This window comes from Ranitomeya imitator, chromosome 7 (genome assembly GCF_032444005.1).
Source record: "Ranitomeya imitator isolate aRanImi1 chromosome 7, aRanImi1.pri, whole genome shotgun sequence".
Lineage (NCBI taxonomy): Eukaryota > Metazoa > Chordata > Amphibia > Anura > Dendrobatidae > Ranitomeya > Ranitomeya imitator.
The window spans coordinates 201854707-201871944 of NC_091288.1; the positions used below are offsets into that span (position 1 = coordinate 201854707).

The 17238-nt window shown below is 51.2% G+C and overlaps 3 protein-coding genes across 3 annotated transcripts; all 3 read right to left on the reverse strand.

Annotated features, from left to right (window-relative positions):
- Nucleotides 1-4791: 4791 nt before the first annotated feature.
- LOC138646159 (histone H2A type 1) lies at nucleotides 4792-5184 on the reverse strand. Its single transcript, XM_069735623.1, has one exon. It carries the CDS (start codon nucleotides 5182-5184, stop codon nucleotides 4792-4794), a length of 393 nt encoding a protein of 130 aa, XP_069591724.1.
- Nucleotides 5185-7207: 2023 nt separating this feature from the next.
- Nucleotides 7208-7646, reverse strand: LOC138646007 (histone H3). Its single transcript, XM_069735483.1, has one exon. It carries the CDS (start codon nucleotides 7616-7618, stop codon nucleotides 7208-7210), a length of 411 nt encoding a protein of 136 aa, XP_069591584.1. The 5' UTR covers nucleotides 7619-7646.
- Nucleotides 7647-9485: 1839 nt separating this feature from the next.
- Nucleotides 9486-10143, reverse strand: LOC138646008 (histone H1C-like). The gene has a single exon (XM_069735484.1). The coding sequence runs from the start codon at nucleotides 10141-10143 to the stop codon at nucleotides 9505-9507; it is 639 nt and encodes a 212-aa protein (XP_069591585.1). The 3' UTR covers nucleotides 9486-9504.
- Nucleotides 10144-17238: the final 7095 nt, after the last annotated feature.

Sequence of the window (17238 nt, forward strand, 5' to 3'; positions counted from 1 at the left end):
TGCCCCCCACATTTTTGCAGCACTGGTCCACTAGAGCTATGGGTACGCTACACACCCTGAAAATGTGTGGTTGATAGCCACAAACAGGGCTGAGCAGAGACTCCCCAAAGTGACCCTGCCCATTGAAGTCTATGGTGCGCAAGGTCACTGCTCAGCCCGATTTGGGTCTGTCGACCACAAATTCTCAGGGTGTGTAGAGGAACACTTTAAGAGTGTGTGGTAATTTTTTTCAGAATGTTTTGGGTCAACCGGGGCATTTTTTGGTGGGGCACAACGTTTGGGTTGCCCTCAAAAGCCCCCCAAAGTTTTACACCACACCTCCTTTGCTACATATCGAAGTATTGGCAATGCTGATGAGTATACTGGACCCCGCGATCACTTGGCTGGATGTGGGAATGTGCAGAGGAAAAATGAGGATAATGAACGGGATTACAGCAGCACCCCACATGCGGATGGTGGTGCCGAGAAAATCTAGTACATCAGCCTCATTCTGGAGAGGTGCTGACATGAAGGATTGATCAGCTCTCCGTGAGAGAGAGCGAGAAAGAAAGAGAGAGAGAAAGCCTGATGTGACGCTACCGGGTCTCGGGTGGGGGAAGTCGCCGGTTCTGTAAAGCGAGTGTGTAGTGGGGGTCAGCACACACACGGCGACTAAGGAGTTAAATGGAGGCGGATATTCCTGTATCTGGGATTGGTCGGCGCCTGCGGATGTCTCTCGCTCATTGGCTGATTACAGATCCGTTGATGGTTTTGAATTTCCCGCTCAATATCTGTTCTTTGTCCGTCGGATTATTACCGGCCCCTCTGCTGGAGCGGCGATCGCCGATAATACCGGGTCCTGTCCTCCCAGCTGTCTGCCCCCAAACACGGGGATCGGTTTGCTTATCGGTTGCCATTAATATTCTGGGGAGGTTATAATAGTCTTCAGAGGCGCCTTCCATCCGAAACATTAGTGTCCAGGACGTGGTCATCACATAGGAGTCTCCGTACCCGGTACACAGGGCGTCCGTCTATCCAGCTGCCTCAGACAGCCACATTCCCTGTGAATATTCGCTGCCCCCTGTTCAGTATAACATCAAGTAGCAGAATCAACACATTCATCTCACGGCAGGACTGTAGTAACCGCATCACTCCGGGGTTTGTACTGTGTGCATAGAGGGGCCTCCGGGAGGCAGTGTGCGGATATATCCCCCATAAATCTGTGAGGTTTGAGATCAATAAGAAGAAACCGCATCACCCGAAGTTTGCGGTGCCGGCTCTAGTATGGAAAGACGGGGAGGAAAATAAGAGGGGAGAGTATAGAAGACACGTCCCAGGCTGTGACCGATACTACAGGCAGCCGCACGGGGGATATTGTGCCCTGCAGAGACGCTGCGCCCGATACTAATCAGCGCCCAATAAAAGCAGGATCTTAGGACAACATCTTAACAGATTTAGAAAACGCCGGGAGTTGCTCCGTTATTAGAGCTGTAGAGGGATCTGCTTGGGAAAACCAGGTTAGTCTTTCTAGGTCAAAATATTGGAAAAGACCCTAGTCCCAGATCACACACTGCGGGCACATCCCAGAATCTGGATAATGCGGCTTCATTCCTTCGACCGGGAACCCACAGCATTAGTGGCTCAGTAAAGGTTCTAAACGATATATTAACTTTATAACCACCAGGAACCAGAGCGCAGGAATAGGAAGGTGCAGCCTCTCACTGAGATGTGGGTGGCTCTGAAAAGAGCCTTTGGGTTGTGAAGACAGAAGAGAACACAATTAACCTCCGAAGCCGTAGAGAGTGCGGCCCTGGCGCTTGAGCGCGTACACCACGTCCATGGCGGTGACGGTCTTCCTCTTGGCGTGCTCGGTGTAGGTGACGGCGTCACGGATCACGTTCTCCAGGAAGACTTTCAGGACACCGCGAGTCTCCTCATAGATGAGGCCAGAGATGCGCTTGACGCCTCCTCTGCGAGCTAGACGGCGGATGGCAGGCTTGGTGATGCCCTGGATGTTATCACGGAGCACCTTCCTGTGCCGCTTGGCGCCGCCCTTCCCGAGACCTTTTCCTCCTTTGCCGCGACCAGACATCTTCTGCAGTCAGTGAGCAAAAACTGATTCCTGGACAGCACGGACTGCTCCTTTATATGGAGGAAGAATGGACCAGAGAGAGAACTGCAGAGATGACGCACTTCCGGGACGGGTCTTCCAGAATCTACATTTGCCCCTCCCTTCCTCTGCTGATTGGCTGACCACAGAACTGTTGGGACGTTTGAGTTTCCCGCTCATTGGTCATATTCTGCAATTATCTTCCCAGCTTGTATTTTATGCAATTTCTTTCCCTTGTGACTAAAGATATCCCACATATTTTCATCACCGTTCCAGATCATCGTGGTTCATACCATCCACAATGTATGATGCCCCCACTTATCCCGCACACAGTATGCTGCCCCCAAAGTTATCCTCCACATAGTATGATGCCCCCTACACAGCAAGATAACCACACAGTAGGATGCCCCCACAGTTACTGTTTAAGGGTATGATATCCCCAGTTACTCCGAAAACAGTATGATGCCCTAAGTTACCCCCCCCCCCCCCCCCCCAACACACACACAGGAAATATGATGCACCCACAGTTACACCCTATACAATGTGATACCCCCAGAGCGACCCATCCTCAGTGTAATGTAATGATTAACAATTGTTCATGTTATGGTGAAAGTCTTCCATTAATGGAGATTTGGAAGGGTGAAAGAAGCAAGAGAAATTAGAAGAGATATTTCATCAGATCAACATCTGGTGATTAAATGTTCATTTTTGCCATTACCTCATGTACAAATCACAAACCAGAGAGACACATTTTTATGCAGTTTTTTATATATCATGTTATGCTTTAGTAATGCAAAATCACATGACTGGGCCTTTAATTGTAAAGTACAAATTATTAGGGGTTTTTTTGCTTCTTTTTCATTGTTTGTCTTAATGTGAAAACTGTACTGGCAGCAAAAGGGTTAAAAAACCAGTGTAACAGAAAAATGATCCCTACTACATTGCCCTCTATAGTGCCAGAGGCATTTACTCTCTTACAACCAGGACTTACTTCTTAGGCGTTAGGGCAGTGAACCCATTAAATGCTGCAGGTCAGTTACTGAGTAGCTGTATGATGGCTCCTGGGTCCCAGTAGGGCACTGTATGAAATACCAGGTCGGATCCACTGCCAATTACAGCACAAAGCCATTTTTGGCAGTGAAATCTGATTAAGAAAAGTCCCTTCAACATCCACACCAGTAGCAATATGCATCGTGCATCCCCCCATAAAGTGGTTTTGACGTCCTGCAGCAGTGACAGGGGAGTCTAGCGAAGATAATCGCTGTTTTTCGGCAAGGAACATTCCATGTTATCCAAATCAATTTTCTTTATGACCCCAGTGGCCCATTCTGGTGGGCGCTCCTGCCGGCCCCAACAACGTCCCCGCCTGCCATTTGCGTTTCTTTTATCGTGTGCTCCAGCCAGTCTCTTCCATGCTGTTCGGAGGGATCAGTGTCCCCATTGCAGTTTGGGCTACACAGCGAGAAGGATTTCACAAGCCTTTAATGCCACTGGCCGGTCACAGTCACACAGACAAGTCAATAAGGCCGGAAAAAGCCCGACTCTTTCACATGTAACCAGAGCGTCGGAGATGGAACCTGAGCTTCTGCTAGATGGCAGCCCTATAGTGTAAGGGCACGTTAGGGACGGCCCCATCTCCAATATTTGTGACATATACACATATAGGAATCCTTAGCCAAACAGTAAACACCTTTACCAAAGTCACGGTTTGTTTAGAAGTCCGACAGCCGAGCAGGTGCGTTTGGAGGTCTGGCAGCAGGGCAGCGCATTTCGAGATCCAACAGCTGTGGAGGTGCGTTTCAAGATCCGACAGCCAACGAAGAGTATTTCGATGTCCGACAGCCGGGTAGATGTGCTTCGAGGTCCAGCAGCCGCGGCGGAGTGATTCGAGGTCCTGTCACGTAGATATATATCCAGTTAGTGCAGTGTACGGGGGAACACAGGTGTTGGTTCTGCCCCGTATATATATATTTACAGTGTATACATTGTTTGCGGTGTATAGGGAACACAGCGCTACCGGGGCCTGGGGTGAAGGTGCCGCATCTTTGGATACTCTGATGAGAGATCAGCTGGAACACGGAAAATAAGAAGTTAAATGGAGGAGACACGTCTGTGTACCTGATGTACGTAGATGTCTCTCCTCCATTTAACGTCCTATTTTCAAGGCTGAGCTTTCCCAAGGCTGCCCGCTCATTGTCTTATCACATGATCCTTTGGGGGATTTGAGTTTCCCGCTCATAATCTCTGGAGGATTATTACCGGTCACTGCCGATAGCGGAGATCACAATCCGGTCACACCCGGAACAGCGCGGAGTCCTGTCCTCCAGAGCCGCCGCACACGGGATCGTCCTCCGAGAGAAGGCGCCGTCACTGATGTGGAGGAGAATCACCCGCCCGGTCCCCTTACTGCGGGACCTGCTAACTACATGTAGACCTCAGCGCGGAGTATCAGACACTAATGAGGGGACATTTCCTGCGAGCTTGGCAGACGACACTCCCACCTGAGGGGTCTGAGACTTCATGTGGGATTGACCCATTCATCTCCTATTATTCTGTGGATATGTGCACCAACAATGGCGGCAAAGGTGTATGTACCATCAGCCTCATGTGAGGACCCCGAGATAGGCGGCGCCGGCTCTTGTGGTGACGGTGTGGGTGGCTCTTAGAAGAGCCTTTGGTTTTGTAGAGATTGGCGGCAGCGCTCACTTGCTCTTGCTCGCCTTGCTGCTCTCGGTCTTCTTGGGCAGCAGCACGGCCTGGATGTTGGGCAGGACGCCCCCCTGGGCAATAGTCACACCACCCAGCAGCCTGTTCAGCTCCTCGTCATTGCGCACCGCCAGCTGCAGGTGACGGGGGATGATGCGGGTCTTCTTGTTGTCCCGGGCAGCATTGCCGGCCAATTCCAGGATCTCAGCGGTCAGATACTCCAGCACAGCGGCCAGATAGACCGGAGCGCCGGCGCCGACTCTCTCAGCGTAGTTGCCCTTGCGGAGAAGCCTGTGCACACGGCCGACTGGGAACTGCAGTCCTGCCCGGGATGAGCGGGTCTTGGCCTTAGCTCGGACCTTTCCTCCTTGTTTGCCGCGTCCAGACATGATAGCGATAACGTCAGATAACAAATAAAGACCGAAAATCGTGTGGAGAAGAGACTGTGCTGTGTGGCCTTATATAGTCTGCTGCTCCGCCCTCCTCTCCTGTCATTGGATGACTCTGAAGCTGGCCAATGGGGAAGAGTCTTGAGGAACCGCCAATGAGCTGCCGAGGGCGGAGCTTATTATTGCTCCTTGCTCAAATTAGTTTCTCACCCAATAGAAAACGTTCGCTTTGGACCGAATAGATAAGGGGTGAAAACAGATATTTGTCTTGGAGCAGAAGGAAGTGCAGAAATATTCTGTTGATTTGTAGTTTGCACTTGTTGAATTTGTGTCTACTATCAGCCATAAATTGCACTGACAGTCTGGTGGGTGAGGGGTTAATCCCTGTCAGTGCTTCTCCTCCGCTCCATCTGCACAGGAGGCGGCTCCTCACTCACCCGCTTATTACCCTGTGCAGATTCCCTGTGGTGTCCGCGCTGATCCTATCACAGCCTGACTGAGACAAGTCTCCTATGTTCTGCCCGGAGCCTGATGTGACGCTGCCGGGTCCCGGGTGGGGGAAGTCGCCGCTTCTGTATTGTATGATACAATATTGTTCTGCTCCAGGAAGACATCCAGGCCTCTCTTGAACCCCTCGACTGAGTTCGCCATCACCACCTCCTCAGGCAAGCAATTCCAGATTCTCACCGCCCTAACAGTAAAGAATCCTCTTCTATGTTGGTGGAAAAACCTTCTCTCCTCCAGACGCAAAGAATGCCCCCTTGTGCCCGTGGCCTTGGTATAAACAGATCCTCAGCGAGATATTTCTATTGTCCCCTTATATACTTATACATGGTTATTAGATCGCCCCTCAGTCGTCTTTTTCTAGACTAAATAATCCTAATTTCGCTAATCTATCTGGGTATTGTAGTTCTCAACAGAACAGTTGCTAATTTTTAATTTCCCGCTTATTGTGCTCTTATTTCCCCGCTTCTCTATTCTTCTCATCTCGGCGCCGCTGCTAGATCTGTTGGTTATTTCGATTTTTTTTCATTGTTATTTATGTTGCTAGTTTCCAGCTTCTGCCAAATGTTAGCTAGTAGAATAAAAAATATATTCTAGGGACAATAATCTACAGAAAACTCGTGATCCCCGGCAGTCACTCATCATTACACGTGGTGCCGGACTGGCGGCCATTACCGGTCCCTCAGAGCAGGGAGCTGCATGTAACCAGTCACCCTGCGGCTCCAGCCCTGGAGAAGATGGGAAAAGTCAAATATACGAGAATTGCTTAACGACCCACCCACCACAAATGCGACCATCGCAGCACACGGGGGAGGGATCTGCTCAGACCAGTGTCAGGCAGAATAGATCACATAAAGGCGTCATCACCGATCTGAGGGACAAATGAGGTTATTAACAGAAACTAAGCGCAGAGATCTCCGATCCGAACAAAAGAGAACAACCTAAAGCCGCAAGACTGAGGAGGCGGCACTAGGACCCAGCGCGTGCGACAGCAGATTGTGATCGGTTATGATCCTCAGGAGCGCGAGCAGCAAATGAGCGGGAATTTCAAATCCACCAGCGGATCGGTAAATGACCACAAAACATCAGCATAAAGAACCGTTCTCAGGAACCGACCAATCACCGATTACTTTTACTCCATTAACTCAATAGTGACCGCGTTCCTGCAGATCCACCCCATTTACGTCTGCACTGTATAGGAACCGCACATCCACCACCGCAAACCCGGTTGTGCACTGTACACACTTTACGCGGTCCTTATAACACGTCGGTTTTGTTATAGATGTCGGACACTTTTGGACTGGGCGAGAATAGAGAATGTGCAGAGCGATAACCAATATCGCTGATCACCTGCAATATCGGAAGCAGCAGCCTCCGTCCATTAACTGATCGACCGTGCCTGCGCTTCGTACACGGAGAATACGCGCAGAAAAGGGACTGCTCAGGAATCGGCTCATTTGGGAGAGACTTTGGTGGCTCTGAAAAGAGCCTTTGTGTTGTGGTCGCAGCCGGGGCAGATCTAAGCTCTCTCCCCACGGATCCGGCGGGCCAGCTGGATGTCTTTGGGCATGATGGTGACCCTCTTGGCGTGGATGGCGCACAGGTTGGTGTCCTCGAACAACCCCACCAGATAAGCCTCGCTGGCCTCCTGCAGGGCCATGACGGCCGAACTCTGGAAACGCAGATCGGTCTTGAAGTCCTGGGCGATCTCCCTCACCAGGCGCTGGAAGGGAAGCTTACGGATCAGCAGCTCGGTGGATTTCTGATAGCGGCGGATCTCACGGAGAGCAACTGTTCCCGGCCGGTAACGATGCGGCTTCTTCACTCCACCAGTGGCGGGAGCGCTCTTCCTGGCGGCCTTTGTGGCCAGCTGCTTGCGGGGAGCTTTCCCTCCGGTGGATTTACGAGCGGTCTGCTTTGTTCTTGCCATGGCTCCGTATAGACGTGTCGGGCACAGATGTGATAAGAGGAGCGGCGGGAGCAGGGTATTTATGCTCCGGGGCGCGTCCTCATTGGTCTCTGGGAAACACGCCCCCTGCGCTCCACTGGCTCTTTCATGAAATAAAGTGGCCAATAAGGGTTGATTTGTTTGACCAGTCATTGTTATTATTCCCGCCCACTAATCCCGCCCCTGAAGTCCCCGCCTCTTCCGTGATGCGTCTGTCCTCAGATCACTCATTTGCCGCTTGCTGGAGCAGCTGATGTATTTGCGTTCAAATGTCCCCGTGTATAGCGCTGTACAGTGCAGCTCCCGCAATATCGACAGATCACACAAACCCCCCATCCTGAGACTGCGCCCAGCATCAGTTATATTACAAACATTAGAAGTCCGAGAACTAATCATACAGCTCTGCGGGGAGGAGGCGGTGGCACTGATCATACAGCTCTGCGGGGAGGAGGTAGTGGCTCTGATCATACAGCTCTGCGGGGAGAATGTGATGGCTCTGATCATACAGCTCTGCTGGGGAGGAGGTGGTGGCTCTGATCATACAGCTCTGTGGGGAGAAGGTGGTTGCTCTGATCATACAGCTCTGCGGGGAGGAGGTAGTGGCACTGATAATACAGCTCTGCGGGGAGGAGGTAGTGGCACTGATCATACAGCTCTGTGGGGAGAAGGTGGTTGCTCTGATCATACAGCTCTGCGAGGAGGAGGTGATGGCACTGATCATACAGCTCTGCGGGGAGGAGGTGGTGGCACTGATCATACAGCTCTGTGGGGAGAAGGTGGTTGCTCTGATCATACAGCTCTGCGGGGAGGAGGTGGTGGCACTGATCATACAGCTCTGCGGGGAGGAGGTGGTGGCACTGATCATACAGCTCTGCGAGGAGGAGGTAGTGGCACTGATCATACAGCTCTGCGGGGAGGAGGTGGTGGCACTGATCATACAGCTCTGCGAGGAGGAGGTGGTGGCACTGATCATACAGCTCTGCGGGGAGTGGGTGATGGCACTGATCATACAGCTCTGCTGGGAGAAGGTGGTGGCACTGATCAAACAGCTCTGCTGGGGAGGAGGTGGCTCTGATCATACAGCTCTGTGGGGAGAGGTGGTGGCACTGATCATACAGCTCTGCTGGGGAGGAGGTGGTTGCTCTGATCATACAGCTCTGCGGGGAGGAGGTAGTGGCACTGATCATACAGCTCTGCGGGGAGGAGGTAGTGGCTCTGATCATACAGCTCTGCGGGGAGAATGTGATGGCTCTGATCATACAGCTCTGCTGGGGAGGAGGTGGTGGCTCTGATCATACAGCTCTGTGGGGAGAAGGTGGTTGCTCTGATCATACAGCTCTGCGGGGAGGAGGTAGTGGCACTGATAATACAGCTCTGCGGGGAGGAGGTAGTGGCACTGATCATACAGCTCTGTGGGGAGAAGGTGGTTGCTCTGATCATACAGCTCTGCGAGGAGGAGGTGATGGCACTGATCATACAGCTCTGCGGGGAGGAGGTGGTGGCACTGATCATACAGCTCTGTGGGGAGAAGGTGGTTGCTCTGATCATACAGCTCTGCGGGGAGGAGGTGGTGGCACTGATCATACAGCTCTGCGGGGAGGAGGTGGTGGCACTGATCATACAGCTCTGCGAGGAGGAGGTAGTGGCACTGATCATACAGCTCTGCGGGGAGGAGGTGGTGGCACTGATCATACAGCTCTGCGAGGAGGAGGTGGTGGCACTGATCATACAGCTCTGCGGGGAGTGGGTGATGGCACTGATCATACAGCTCTGCTGGGAGGAGGTGTTGGCACTGATCATACAGCTCTGCGGGGAGGAGGTGGTGGCTCTTATAAGAGCCTTTGTGGTATCAGAACAGGGGCTGCAGCTTATTTCTTAGCCGCGGGCTTCTTGGCTTTCGCAGCCTTCTTAGCCGGACTCTTGGCGGGTTTGGCCGCCTTCTTAGCCGGACTCTTCGTCACCTTCTTGGGCTTGGGAGCGGCTTTCGGCTTTTTGGGGCTCTTGGCCGCTTTCTTGGCAGCTGCGGGCTTCTTGGCCTTTTTCGGGCTCTTCTTGGCCGCGGTCGGAGCCTTCTTGGGCTTCTTCGGAGATTTGGCGGCTTTCTTGGCAGCAGCGGGTTTCTTAGGTTTGGCCGCAGCTGCTGGCTTCTTCTTGGCCACTTTGTCCTTCGTCTCCTGCTTCTTGTTCAGCTTGAAGGACCCGGAGGCGCCGCTGCCCTTCACTTGGAGGAGGGCGCCCTTGGTGACCAGAGACTTGACGGCCAGCTTCAGGCGGCTGTTGTTCTTCTCTACATCGTATCCTCCGGCAGACAGAGCCTTCTTCAGGGCGGCCAGAGACACCCCGCTGCGCTCCTTGGAGGCGGACACGGCTTTCACGATCAGCTCGGAGACGCTGGGGCCGGAGGGTTTATTGCTCTTCTTGGCAGCAGATTTCTTCGGCTGCTTCTTGGATTTGGCGGCCGGTTCTGCGGGAGGGGGAGCGGCGGCTGGCGCGGTCTCTGCCATCATGTGCTGCGGAAAAACAAGATGAAAATATTTCCTGATAGGAAGGAAAACACTGAGGCCGGAGCTGGAGGCGCCTGTTATATGTACAGGCTTACTGCGCACTGATTGGCTGCTGAGCTGCACCGTTCTGAGCTTCTATTGGCTGACACTGGACATAAACCCCGCCTCCTCCCAGCTGAGTCCGGGTGAAGCACCGCTCTCTCCTTGTGCTTCCCTGCCCGGGATAAAAGCCCTTTACCGGCTAACACCGGACAGCAGAGCGCGCTTCCTCCATCGCCTCTCCTTCTCCAACATCTCCACGGCCATTTGTAGCCGTCACTAGCAGAGATGCCGGGAAAGAGCGGAGAACAAATCCCGGGATCATCGCCGCCGTCCTCCCGATCTGCACCTCACTGTGTATCCGGGGAGATAAATCTGCTGCGGGAGCTCGTTCCTCCTATTCCCGGCTCTTGTCACCATCACAGGGATCTTTACTCCAATGTCTATCGTACAGGGAGCTGATTGTACGATGTGGGGACGAGCTGGAGCTGCTGAGAACCCAGAAGGTAACACAGGCGACGGCCTCCGCTGACTGCCACCTCCCTGACCTGTGGTGTCACTGTACCCCGTATGTGCAGAGGATTGGGGGGACACGTGTTCCACACCAGTAGATGATCCACATCGGTGGCTGAGTGCAATCACCTGCCTGATATCTTGTCTTAGTGGTGGGAAAGAGCTCTGATGAGGCGACAGCTGCACAGTGCGACTCCCCAACCAAACACATGAACATCTCAGGGGAGAAAACTGAAATATTAACGGATGTATATGACCCCCACTATTATGCAAAAGGGGAATATTGGGAGAAGAGCGGAGACACAAAATCCAGCGTCTACACAGAGAACACAGCTGTATATAGTATATATAGTGCACAGCATCACATCTGCACAGCCCAGATCAGCAGTGTAATAAGTGCCACTGATAATAGAGGAGAGGGTACAGTATATACAGCAGAGTGTACAGTATATACAGCAGTGTATAGTATATACAGCAGTGTACAGTATATAGAGCAGTGTATAGTATAGTGCGGTGTGTACAGTATATAGAGCGGTGTGTGCAGTATATACAGCAGAGTACACTGTATGTAGACCAGAGTGTACAGTATATACAGCAGAGTACACAGTATATAGACCAGAGTGTACAGTATACAGAGCAGTGTGTGCAGTATATGCAGCAGAGTACACAGTATATAGAGCAGTGTACAGTATATACAGCAGTGTACAGTATTTACAGCAATGTACAGTAAATAGACCAGAGTGTACAGTATATAGAGCAGTGTACAGTAGTGCGGTGTGTGTGCAGTATATAGAGCAGAGTATACAGTATATACAGCAGAGTACAGTATATAGAGCAGAGTGCACAGTATAAAGAGCTGTGTGTACAGTATATACAGGAGAGGGTACAGTACATAGAGCAGTGTGTACAGTATATAGAGCACTGTACACAGTATATACAGCAGTGTGTACAGTATGTAGAGGAGAGTGTAGAGTATGTACAGCAGTGTGTACAGTATATAGATCATTGTGTGCATTATATAGAGCAAAGCGTTCAGTATATAGAGCAGTGTGCAGTATAGTGCGGTGTATATAGAGCAGTGTATACAGTATACTATTATTATTTTTTTATATAGCACCATTGATTCCATGGTGCTGTACATGAGCGGTGACCTCCCAAAGTGTAGAGGAACAATTCAAGAGTGTGGGGTACTTATTTCAGAATTCGGGGGGGGGGGGGGGGGGGGGGGTTAACGGCCCGGGGGGGGGGGCATTTTTTTGAGGGGCATTACTTGTGGGCAAGGTCAATTTGGGGGGTCACAGCTCAACCCGGTTTTGGGCTATCAACCCCAAATTTTCAGGGTGTGTAGAGTACCCCTAGCGAACCAATAGTGTAAAAAATTGAGGGTGGCACTTTGAGGGCACCCCAAAACTAATGCCCCCCCCCCCCCCCCCCCCCCCCAAAAAAAAAAAAAAAAAAAAATGCCCCCCTCCCATTAACCTAAAAATTCTGAAAAAAAAAATAGCCCAACTAATGAATTGTTCCTCTACACACTATGAAAATTTGACGTCGATAGCCCCAATCTGGGCTGAGCAGTTACCCCCCAAAGCTGCCCTGCCCATTGAAGCTTATCGCGCGCAGGGTCACTGCCCAGCCTGGTTTGTGCCCTACCGACCCCACATTTTCAGGGTGTGTAGAGGAACAATTCAAGAGTGTCGGGTAATTTGTTCAGAAGTTTGGGGGTCGGGAAGGGGGGCATATTTTTGGGGTGATCTCAAAATGCCCCCCACATTTTTGCAGCACTGGTCCACTAGAGCTATGGGTACGCTACACACCCTGAAAATGTGTGGTTGATAGCCACAAACAGGGCTGAGCAGAGACTCCCCAAAGTGACCCTGCCCATTGAAGTCTATGGTGCGCAAGGTCACTGCTCAGCCCGATTTGGGTCTGTCGACCACAAATTCTCAGGGTGTGTAGAGGAACACTTTAAGAGTGTGTGGTAATTTTTTTCAGAATGTTTTGGGTCAACCGGGGCATTTTTTGGTGGGGCACAACGTTTGGGTTGCCCTCAAAAGCCCCCCAAAGTTTTACACCACACCTCCTTTGCTACATATCGAAGTATTGGCAATGCTGATGAGTATACTGGACCCCGCGATCACTTGGCTGGATGTGGGAATGTGCAGAGGAAAAATGAGGATAATGAACGGGATTACAGCAGCACCCCACATGCGGATGGTGGTGCCGAGAAAATCTAGTACATCAGCCTCATTCTGGAGAGGTGCTGACATGAAGGATTGATCAGCTCTCCGTGAGAGAGAGCGAGAAAGGAAAGAGAGAGAGAAAGCCTGATGTGACGCTACCGGGTCTCGGGTGGGGGAAGTCGCCGGTTCTGTAAAGCGAGTGTGTAGTGGGGGTCAGCACACACACGGCGACTAAGGAGTTAAATGGAGGCGGATATTCCTGTATCTGGGATTGGTCGGCGCCTGCGGATGTCTCTCGCTCATTGGCTGATTACAGATCCGTTGATGGTTTTGAATTTCCCGCTCAATATCTGTTCTTTGTCCGTCGGATTATTACCGGCCCCTCTGCTGGAGCGGCGATCGCCGATAATACCGGGTCCTGTCCTCCCAGCTGTCTGCCCCCAAACACGGGGATCGGTTTGCTTATCGGTTGCCATTAATATTCTGGGGAGGTTATAATAGTCTTCAGAGGCGCCTTCCATCCGAAACATTAGTGTCCAGGACGTGGTCATCACATAGGAGTCTCCGTACCCGGTACACAGGGCGTCCGTCTATCCAGCTGCCTCAGACAGCCACATTCCCTGTGAATATTCGCTGCCCCCTGTTCAGTATAACATCAAGTAGCAGAATCAACACATTCATCTCACGGCAGGACTGTAGTAACCGCATCACTCCGGGGTTTGTACTGTGTGCATAGAGGGGCCTCCGGGAGGCAGTGTGCGGATATATCCCCCATAAATCTGTGAGGTTTGAGATCAATAAGAAGAAACCGCATCACCCGAAGTTTGCGGTGCCGGCTCTAGTATGGAAAGACGGGGAGGAAAATAAGAGGGAGAGTATAGAAGACACGTCCCAGGCTGTGACCGATACTACAGGCAGCCGCACGGGGGATATTGTGCCCTGCAGAGACGCTGCGCCCGATACTAATCAGCGCCCAATAAAAGCAGGATCTTAGGACAACATCTTAACAGATTTAGAAAACGCCGGGAGTTGCTCCGTTATTAGAGCTGTAGAGGGATCTGCTTGGGAAAACCAGGTTAGTCTTTCTAGGTCAAAATATTGGAAAAGACCCTAGTCCCAGATCACACACTGCGGGCACATCCCAGAATCTGGATAATGCGGCTTCATTCCTTCGACCGGAACCCACAGCATTAGTGGCTCAGTAAAGGTTCTAAACGATATATTAACTTTATAACCACCAGGAACCAGAGCGCAGGAATAGGAAGGTGCAGCCTCTCACTGAGATGTGGGTGGCTCTGAAAAGAGCCTTTGGGTTGTGAAGACAGAAGAGAACACAATTAACCTCCGAAGCCGTAGAGAGTGCGGCCCTGGCGCTTGAGCGCGTACACCACGTCCATGGCGGTGACGGTCTTCCTCCTTGGCGTGCTCGGTGTAGGTGACGGCGTCACGGATCACGTTCTCCAGGAAGACTTTCAGGACACCGCGAGTCTCCTCATAGATGAGGCCAGAGATGCGCTTGACGCCTCCTCTGCGAGCTAGACGGCGGATGGCAGGCTTGGTGATGCCCCTGGATGTTATCACGGAGCACCTTCCTGTGCCGCTTGGCGCCGCCCTTCCCGAGACCTTTTCCTCCTTTGCCGCGACCAGACATCTTCTGCAGTCAGTGAGCAAAAACTGATTCCTGGACAGCACGGACTGCTCCTTTATATGGAGGGAAGAATGGACCAGAGAGAGAACTGCAGAGATGACGCACTTCCGGGACGGGTCTTCCAGAATCTACATTTGCCCCTCCCTTCCTCTGCTGATTGGCTGACCACAGAACTGTTGGGACGTTTGAGTTTCCCGCTCATTTGTCATATTCTGCAATTATCTTCCCAGCTTGTATTTTATGCAATTTCTTTCCCTTGTGACTAAGATATCCCACATATTTTCATCACCGTTCCAGATCATCGTGGTTCATACCATCCACAATGTATGATGCCCCCACTTATCCCGCACACAGTATGCTGCCCCCAAAGTTATCCTCCACATAGTATGATGCCCCCTACACAGCAAGATAACCACACAGTAGGATGCAGTTACTGTTTAAGGGTATGATATCCCCAGTTACTCCGAAAACAGTATGATGCCCTAAGTTACCCCCCCCCCCCCCCCCCAACACACACACAGGAAATATGATGCACCCACAGTTACACCCTATACAATGTGATACCCCCAGAGCGACCCATCCTCAGTGTAATGTAATGATTAACAATTGTTCATGTTATGGTGAAAGTCTTCCATTAATGGAGATTTGGAAGGGTGAAAGAAGCAAGAGAAATTAGAAGAGATATTTCATCAGATCAACATCTGGTGATTAAATGTTCATTTTTGCCATTACCTCATGTACAAATCACAAACCAGAGAGACACATTTTTATGCAGTTTTTTATATATCATGTTATGCTTTAGTAATGCAAAATCACATGACTGGGCCTTTAATTGTAAAGTACAAATTATTAGGGGTTTTTTTGCTTCTTTTTCATTGTTTGTCTTAATGTGAAAACTGTACTGGCAGCAAAAGGGTTAAAAAACCAGTGTAACAGAAAAATGATCCCTACTACATTGCCCTCTATAGTGCCAGAGGCATTTACTCTCTTACAACCAGGACTTACTTCTTAGGCGTTAGGGCAGTGAACCCATTAAATGCTGCAGGTCAGTTACTGAGTAGCTGTATGATGGCTCCTGGGTCCCAGTAGGGCACTGTATGAAATACCAGGTCGGATCCACTGCCAATTACAGCACAAAGCCATTTTTGGCAGTGAAATCTGATTAAGAAAAGTCCCTTCAACATCCACACCAGTAGCAATATGCATCGTGCATCCCCCCATAAAGTGGTTTTGACGTCCTGCAGCAGTGACAGGGGAGTCTAGCGAAGATAATCGCTGTTTTTCGGCAAGGAACATTCCATGTTATCCAAATCAATTTTCTTTATGACCCCAGTGGCCCATTCTGGTGGGCGCTCCTGCCGGCCCCAACAACGTCCCCGCCTGCCATTTGCGTTTCTTTTATCGTGTGCTCCAGCCAGTCTCTTCCATGCTGTTCGGAGGGATCAGTGTCCCCATTGCAGTTTGGGCTACACAGCGAGAAGGATTTCACAAGCCTTTAATGCCACTGGCCGGTCACAGTCACACAGACAAGTCAATAAGGCCGGAAAAAGCCCGACTCTTTCACATGTAACCAGAGCGTCGGAGATGGAACCTGAGCTTCTGCTAGATGGCAGCCCTATAGTGTAAGGGCACGTTAGGGACGGCCCCATCTCCAATATTTGTGACATATACACATATAGGAATCCTTAGCCAAACAGTAAACACCTTTACCAAAGTCACGGTTTGTTTAGAAGTCCGACAGCCGAGCAGGTGCGTTTGGAGGTCTGGCAGCAGGGCAGCGCATTTCGAGATCCAACAGCTGTGGAGGTGCGTTTCAAGATCCGACAGCCAACGAAGAGTATTTCGATGTCCGACAGCCGGGTAGATGTGCTTCGAGGTCCAGCAGCCGCGGCGGAGTGATTCGAGGTCCTGTCACGTAGATATATATCCAGTTAGTGCAGTGTACGGGGGAACACAGGTGTTGGTTCTGCCCCGTATATATATATATTTACAGTGTATACATTGTTTGCGGTGTATAGGGAACACAGCGCTACCGGGGCCTGGGGTGAAGGTGCCGCATCTTTGGATACTCTGATGAGAGATCAGCTGGAACACGGAAAATAAGAAGTTAAATGGAGGAGACACGTCTGTGTACCTGATGTACGTAGATGTCTCTCCTCCATTTAACGTCCTATTTTCAAGGCTGAGCTTTCCCAAGGCTGCCCGCTCATTGTCTTATCACATGATCCTTTGGGGGATTTGAGTTTCCCGCTCATAATCTCTGGAGGATTATTACCGGTCACTGCCGATAGCGGAGATCACAATCCGGTCACACCCGGAACAGCGCGGAGTCCTGTCCTCCAGAGCCGCCGCACACGGGATCGTCCTCCGAGAGAAGGCGCCGTCACTGATGTGGAGGAGAATCACCCGCCCGGTCCCCTTACTGCGGGACCTGCTAACTACATGTAGACCTCAGCGCGGAGTATCAGACACTAATGAGGGGACATTTCCTGCGAGCTTGGCAGACGACACTCCCACCTGAGGGGTCTGAGACTTCATGTGGGATTGACCCATTCATCTCCTATTATTCTGTGGATATGTGCACCAACAATGGCGGCAATGGTGTATGTACCATCAGCCTCATGTGAGGACCCCGAGATAGGCGGCGCCGGCTCTTGTGGTGACGGTGTGGGTGGCTCTTAGAAGAGCCTTTGGTTTTGTAGAGATTGGCGGCAGCGC